General features: G+C 24.8%; 1 protein-coding gene across 1 annotated transcript; it reads left to right on the forward strand.

Annotated features, from left to right (window-relative positions):
- Positions 1–2,003: 2,003 nt before the first annotated feature.
- Positions 2,004–2,771, forward strand: Phum_PHUM368310 (uncharacterized protein; the record flags this gene model as incomplete). The annotated part of the gene is made up of 3 exons (XM_002428124.1): positions 2,004–2,008; positions 2,302–2,446; positions 2,703–2,771. 3 exons carry the CDS (start codon positions 2,004–2,006, stop codon positions 2,769–2,771), a joined length of 219 nt encoding a protein of 72 aa, XP_002428169.1.
- Positions 2,772–8,374: the final 5,603 nt, after the last annotated feature.

Genomic DNA, 8,374 nt, shown 5'->3' on the forward strand with positions numbered 1-8,374 from the left:
TAATAATAATAATAATAATAACCGATTTTTTATGTTCTTTGAATATATACTGGAAAATTTTTTAAAAGTCGAAGAAATTACAAAAAAAAAAAAATTACTTACAGTGAAAATTTCGCGTTTTTTGCTTCCACGTTTTTTTTTTCTTTTATCTAACAACAACAATATTATTATTTAGCAAGTTAAAAAAATAAAAATATGAAAAAAAAAGAAAAAAAAGAAACCGATATGAAAAAAAAAAAAAAAATTAAATTTTCTCTTTTTTTTTTTTTTTTTTTGAACTAACTAAAAGTAATTTTCTTTTGAATATAATTTAACGGGTAAAAAAAAGAGTTAACAAAAAATAAAAATATAAAAGAATATAAAAAAGGAAAGAGAGATAAAGAGAGGGGAAGAGAGAGAGATAGAAAGAGAGAGAAAGAGAGAGAAAGAATTCGAAAATTGGGTAAAATGTTGAAAAAAGAAGAAAATAAATTGTGAAAACCCATAAGCTAAACATTCAAAATAAAATAACGATCAAAATTATTTAAAATTAAAAAAAAAAAAAAAAAATTAACAAACATTGTTGCCAACTTATTTTTTTTTTTTGTATTATAATTAAGAAATTAATATTATCGATATGTTTTATTGTAATTGGCATTTCCGTTTCCGTTTTTTATTAAATTAATAAAAACATGACGTACGTGATTAAAATTCCCGATTTTTTTTTCCGGGAGAGGGAAGGAGGGAGGGGGGCAGAAGAGAGGGAGAAGCGACGTATTTTTTTTTAAGTTTATAATTTTTTTTTTTTTTGGTTTTTATCGAAAACACGATGCCCAAAAAAAAAACTAAAACTAAAATTTACAACGTGGAAAAAAAACAAAAGAAGAAAATTTTCAACACACAAATATTCGAGTCCTTTGTCTCCCCATTCGGAGTTGATAAAACAAAAGAAAATATTATTAATGGCCGAAACATGGATAATTACGAATTAATTCGTGTTTAATTTATATTCTTTTATATTTTACACCAAATAAATTTAAAATAAATAATGGAAAAACGTGTCAGGAGAAAACAACTACACGCTAAAAAAAAAAAAATTAATCGTTTCTACTACTAATAATAAATATTTATCCGTCGAATATTAAAACAAAACAAAAACCATCGATCGCCATTTTGTGTATCACCAAAAAAAATAAAAAGTTTATTAATTTCATAAACCGGAAACAGTTAATTAAAACTTTATAAAAAAGAAATCTTCATTCGAAAAATTGTTTTATATTACGAACATTTTTTTTTAACAATTTTTTTTTTCCATGCTTTCTTTTGATGTTTTTGATGACGATGATGGTGATGATGATGATGATGACGTAATCGTATAAAGAGCACAACTTGAGTAAGTAAATAATTAATTTAAGTCGTTGTCGTACCTTCTTTGGCATGATGCATGTGCCTGCGTTTGTATTTTATGAAATTTTTAATTTAAAATTCATAATAAAATACTAATTAACTTTATTTATATTACGTTGTGCTTTTAGTATTTAATTTTGAAATTTTCTTTTTTCTTTTTTTAAAGAACGTTAAATTTTCCCTACTTAAATTTTTTTATTAACTTTTCCTAAATTGTTAAAATTTTTTTTTTTAATCTTGTGAAACTTTGTAAAAAATTATTATTATTATTATTATTATTATTATTATTATTATTATTATTATTATTATTATTATTATTATTAATCTTTTTTTTTGTTCACTACACTTTGTTTTATGCAACAGCACATGAGAAACATTGTTGTTTTCCTTTGAAAAAGGTCATTAACTGTTGTCAACGTAACTTTTACGTGTGTGTGTTTGTGTATGACCTATGACCCCATTTTTAAAAAATTTCTAAAACTTTCTTCTTCTGCTTCTTTTCTTCTTTTTCTTCTTCTTCTGCTTCTTTTTCTTCTTTGATAATTACAACACGTTTGTAATTAAATAAGGTAGAAAAACTCGTTTTAATTTGTATTTTTGTTTGATGTTTTTTCGTGATGAGGTTTTATGTTTTTATGTTGTGTTGTGTTGTGTCGTAATAATTTTTATTAATTCTTTTTTTATGTTTGTTTTCGTGGTGTTCTATTGTATTGTTATAAAAGAAAAATTAATTGTTATTAAACCGGTTTGTTGTTGTTGTTGTTGTTTGTGTTTTGTTAAAAAGGGATGAAAAGTATTGGGTTGCCGAAAGAAAAACAAATTAACGTTTTAATATTTATATTATTATTATTATTATTATTATTGATGAGAAAACATATTTAATTGAAAATGTTTTTGTTTTGTTTTTGTTTAAAGAACTGCGGGTGCTCCGAGCGGTGCCAAATCACCCGGAAATACAAGTACAAGCGGAATTACCGGATCACCAGGAGTATCAATGCCGGCTGAAGCAAAAACTCCACCGACTTTACAAAATAAACAAATGCAAAAAGATCATCCCTCGGTGAGTCGTCATTTACTATTTTTTTTTCTTGTGCCACGTTTAAATTTATATTTTCCGAAAAAAAAATCCGATTGAAGGAAAACTCAAAAAAAAAAAAAGAAAAACCACAAAACAAACTTTAAAAATATTTTTATTTTTTTTTTAAGTTTTCCACACATTTTTCCTCTCGTTTAAACCATTTTTTTTTTTTTTAATTAAGGGTTGAGGTCAGTTAAGGGTTTAAAAAAAAAAAGGGTAAAAATTAAATTTTTGTTAGGTAAGCAAAAGATTACGAAGGAGGAAAATTCTGGAAAAAATGAAAATTATGCGACAATGTGAGAGTTAGAATCCTTTCTCTCCCCTTCACAAAAAAAAAAAATGTTTTCCCTCGAATTTTCTTCTTTTTTTCTTCTGCCACGACGTTTTATTTAAAAAAAAAACACCAATTAAATTTTTATTATTTCTAATTATTATCATTATTTTTTTATTTATATATAATTTTAATTTTACGTTTTTTAATTTATTTTGTTTGTTTGTTGTTGCTGTTGCTGCTGTCGTTGTAGTTAACTAAAACAAATTGTTTTTATTTTTATTTTCGAGTTCCTGGATTGTTTTTGATCTTGTCCGGTAAATTTTTTTTAAAAAAAATGTTCAAGTTTAAAACTTTTTTCTTTTTACTCCAAGGTTTCTTCGTTTGTTTGTTTGTTTGTTCATTCGTACGTTTGGTTTGTCTTTTATTTTTATTTTTAATTTAATTATTTTTAAATTGTTTTATATTTATATGTTTTATTTTTATTCTTTCATCCTTTCCCCCCGCTTCTCTCCTTCTCTCCCTGAAAAAAAAACTTAAATGTTTGTTGTTGTTTTTTTCTTGAAAATCAAAAAGGAATACAGAAACGGTTGTTGTTGTTTTTTTTTTTTTTAATTTTATAAAGTTGGTCTTCTGTTAAAAGGAAAACTTTTCTTGTTTTCTTTTAATTAGTATTACTTGGTTTTTAGTTTTAATTTTTCTTTTTTTTTTTTTAATAACATTTAAAAAGAAACTTTTTTACTGTAGGAAAAGTGGAAGCAGAAGAAAAAAGGAAAAAAAAATTTTTGTATAAAATTTTTTTCAATCTTAATTATCCAACATCTGAAATTTTTTTTTTTTTTTAATAAAAAATTTTCCATCATTTGTATTATTATTATTATTATTAAAATACAAAAGGGCAAACAATAATCAGGGTAACAATAATAAAAATTTTCATAAAGGAAAAGGATTTTCATCGTGGAGAGTGGTGGGGAGATGGGGAAGGGATGTTTTTGAGGTTTTGTAAAAATCTTAACAAAAAAATTTTTCAACAAACAAACAAACAAACAAACATAAAAAACTAATCAGGGATCAAATATTGTGTTTGAAACAAAATGTTTACTTTTATTTAACAACAATAAACAAAAAAATTTATTATACAAAAAAAAAAAATGTAACAAAAGGTAAACAATAAGAATGAAAAAAATTTACTCGAATTTTTTTTTTTTTCAATGTGATATAAACAATAAGGTTTCTTTGAATTTTTCCATTTACCTTTTTTTTTCAGAGCCTTTTTTTTTTTTTACTTACTTTTATCCTTAATTACTTTTCTCATCATCCCAGTCGTCGTCATCATCATTTTTATGCTTCCTTGATGTGTTTTTTTATTTTTCGACGAACAAAAAAAAAAAAGAAAAAAAATTTTTTTTTTAACCTTTTCCGTTTCATACATGTGTGTGTGTTTGTTTGTTGTTATTTTTTATTCATTACAAACAAACACGGGGAGGGGAAAAAAAGGAAACGAGTAAACGATGCGGGTGACGCCAACGAAAGGATTTTGGGGGAGGGGGGATTTAATAAAATAATTTTACGTTGCGATGATTTTAATGATGATGATGATAATAAGTTTATGTCGCTGATAAAAAGTTAAAAATTAAATTTTTATTTATTTATTTATTGATGTGTTAATAATTTCCCTTATTTGCCTTTTTTTTTTTTTTGTTAACCCAGGGGAAATGCATTTTGTAATAACATCCTCCCACTCGGTAGCAGGAAGAGTGTGAGGGGGACTTATCCGAAGCCACTGCCCGACTAAAACTCCTACTCTTTACCGGAGGGAGGTGCATCCGTGGGAGTACAACCTCCATTTCAGGCTCAACCTCTTCCTAAATCATCAGGTTCACACCCGAGGAAGATCCCGGTACTTCCCGTTTCCGTCCTTCCTGAGGCAGTCCCGATGTGTTACCTTCTGCGAGTTCCTGGAGAGAGAGAGATATCCTAATTTCACACCCCAGCTCCGCATTTTCCCTATTTGGATCAAGTACCCAGACTCACTCCCACAGAACAAGGGTTGGCGCATCCCTGATGCCTCAAAAGGGTCCTAGGTAACTCATTTCTTTCTATATTAGGTCTATTCTTGTTTGGATGAGTTTAAATTGAACTCCCACTTCCAAGCCTCTCAACCTTTTGGTCCTACTTTTCCCCTTTTTTAACTCAACTTGTGTATCTCGGGCTCCCTCAAGGCGTCCAATTTAAATATTTACCCCTAACGGACGCCTAGTCAACTTGAGAAATCCAATCCCAAAACCCCCCACCCTTAAAACATCCTCCATACCTAGCCTCCGAGTAGGTGGATTTCTCGCCTTTCTTTTTTTTTTTCGTGGAACCAATTAAAATATTTTTTTTTTTCAACGTGTAAAATTATTCAATTCATTTTTCAATTTTTATTTTATGAATTTTAAATTTTATTGTTTTTTATTAATAATAATAATAACAATAATAATGTAAAAAAGGGTTTTGAAAAAAAAAAAAAAAATTTCATTTATTCACTTGATCGTGACGTCAATAAAATGAGGAAAAACCGTAAAATAAAAAAATAAAAAAATTGTGAGTGCGTGCTCGTGTGTTATCAAAGTTGTTATAATTAGTATTATTATCATCATTATTATCATTAATCCGGAGACAAAAAGGTTTCGTTAATTTTTTAACCGGAAATGATCAATTTATTAAACAAATAAAAATTATTAACAAGTTAACAAAGTCATTGAAAGGAGAAGGAAAATTTTTTTTTTGGTAAATATAACTTTGATAATTTATTATTTATTGTTAAAAAATAATAAAAGTGAATGAATGAATGAATGAATGAATGAATGATTTGGAATGAAATTCGTGTATACGTGACCGCCTGAAAGATTTTTTTCCTATTGATTTAGCAATTTAGAAGGAAAAAATGGGGAAAAAAAAGTCACATTTCCAACGGCGCAAAACCGTTTCCGTCGCAAAAAAAAAAAAAATTCAAAATAAATAATGATAATTTATCATTTTCATTTTTATCTGCTTCCACTTTAATTTTTTTTTTCTTTCATTACATAGCAATCATTATACGAAGCGCAAAAATGAATGAATCGTGAAAATTTCTAAAAAGATTTTCTTTTTTTTTTTTTTTAAATTTAAGACGAGTCCCAATTGGATGACCCTGTAAAATTCCCCCTCCTCCGCCCTCCGCCCTTCCTTTTTTGACTTTTTTCCTTAGGAAAAAAAAATTTCAATTTTCCAACTTCTTTTATTTCAACCTTTTTCCTTTTTTCTTCTGCTTTTTTCCTTTATTTTCGTTCTGGTAATTTCCAAGATTAATTTGAAAACCGTTTTTTTTATTTTTAAATTCGTTCATCCGTTTGTGATTGTTATTGGTTGTCTCTCGATTTTGTTTTTTTTTTTTTTAATGTTCCTAAAGATTTAAATTTCACTATTATTATTATTATTATTATTATTATTATTATTATTATTATTATTATTATTATTATTATTCTTTCAAGCTATAAATAAAGAAAAAAAAATCATTTATTTATTTTTTATTTTAATTAAAAACATTCGCATAAATTTTTTTTTTTTTTTTTAAGTAACAGTTTGTTGGTTTATGAAATTAATATATAGTCAGTCTGTTTGTTTATTTGTTTGTTTGTTTGTTTGTTCAATTAGAATAATTAATAAATTGTTTAACTTATATTTATGTATATAATTTTCTCTTTGGCATTTTATTATTACATTATTAAAACATTTTGTTTAACAATGTTGACGCCATAACTTGAAAAAACTTTTTCATTATTATTATTATCATCAATATTATTATTATTATTGTTATAATTAGAAAGTTATAAAAAAAACAAACAAAACAAACAAAAAAAGTTTTGTAAATCTTTCGATAGTTTTAAATGTTTTTTTTTTATTTTATTATTATATGTTATTTTTTTCTTAATTTCGAATCGATTCCGTTCCATTTCCGGTTTATTTTTTATTTTTTCTATTAAGTTTTTCTAGAACAACAAAAGGAAAAGTAAGGAAAACAATCTTGTTTGTTGTTTTATATCACAATTGTTTCGAATAAAGTCTTTTTTTTTTTTTGGATGAGGAGAAGGAGGAGGAGGATGGGTAGGAGGAGGAAGAATCGATTTAACATTAAAAAAATTTTTTTGTTTTTTGTTTTTCCAGATGGCTTTTTTACAAAATCGATCGATATCATTGGTCGATATGTATATCGATAATGCCGAACCAACGGAAAATGTCGGTCAAATACATTTCAGTCTCGAATACGATTTTCGAAACACAACACTCATACTTCGAATTTTGACGGTGAGTTTTTTTTTTTTATATATATATATATAAAACAAAAAAAAACATAATATGTTGTTGTTGTTGTTGTTGTTTGGAACATAAATCCGATGTTAATAATCCTCGTGTCAGTTTTTCCATACAATTTTTCCCTCTCCTTAACTTATTAATTCTATTTATATCTATAAATTAAAAAAAAAAAAAAAACTTTAAATTAAATTAAATTGGTTTTTATATTTTAAGCTTTCCATCATGTTTTTTTTTTTTACATTTTCTCTCTCTCTCTTTCGCGTTGGAAAAACAAAAAAAAAACAATTTATTGAAAAAGACTTTAAAAAAAAAAAAAAAAAAAGTCTGAACTTTAATATCGATTTGTTGTTTGTTTTTATATTTTGTTTATTTATTTATTTATTTACCGATAAAATTAATATTATAAAATAATTTAAAATAAATAAATAAATGAAGGTTTGAAAAAGGTCGTGGAAGAAGAAAAAGCTCAAGACAAAATATTATTATTATTAATTGATTTTTTGAATAAATAAAAATTATTAATTTTTTTTTTTATTGACGAATTCGATTGATTTCCAATAAATTTATTTATTTATTTTTTTATAAAACTTATTTATTATTATTATTATTATTATTATTAACATAACCATCTGTCTTTTTTTTATTTTTAATGATAATAATAATAATCATTTTCGTTAAAAAAAAAAAAAAAAGAAAAAGGAATTTAAAATAAAATATCCGGATAAAAGTTTTCAATTTTTTTTTTTTTATTTATTTTAAATCTTTATTTAAACAAATGTAAATAAATAAATAAATAAATCTCGTTTGAATTAATACGTACATACATACATAAATATATATATATATATATATATATACATAAGTACATAAATAAATAAAAGGATTCGATATTATAAATCCAAGAAATAATAAAAGCGTGAAAAGATTTTTTTTTTTTTTTTTTTTATGTTTGACGTGTTACGTCATGTTATTATTATTATTATTATTTGCCTTTTCGATTTTGTACCTTTGGTAAATTGATTGATTTTTTTAATAATAATAATAATAATAATAATAATAATAATAATAATAATTTTAATTAATAATCCTCTGGTGGGGGGTTGTTAATTAATTAAAATAGGTGAGTGACGCTTCCGGGTAAAGAAAAGTCTTACGCGTAATTATTACTCTAGTAATAAATTTTTCTTTTTTTATATTAAAAAATTTTCCGGGCTGATAATAATAATAAAAAAAATAAAACGATTGAAATTTTGTAGGAGGTGATAATAATGATAATAATCTCATCAAACTCTCCGCCCCCC

Source organism: Pediculus humanus, genomic scaffold (assembly GCF_000006295.1).
Source record: "Pediculus humanus corporis 1103172107790 genomic scaffold, whole genome shotgun sequence".
NCBI lineage: Eukaryota > Metazoa > Arthropoda > Insecta > Psocodea > Pediculidae > Pediculus > Pediculus humanus.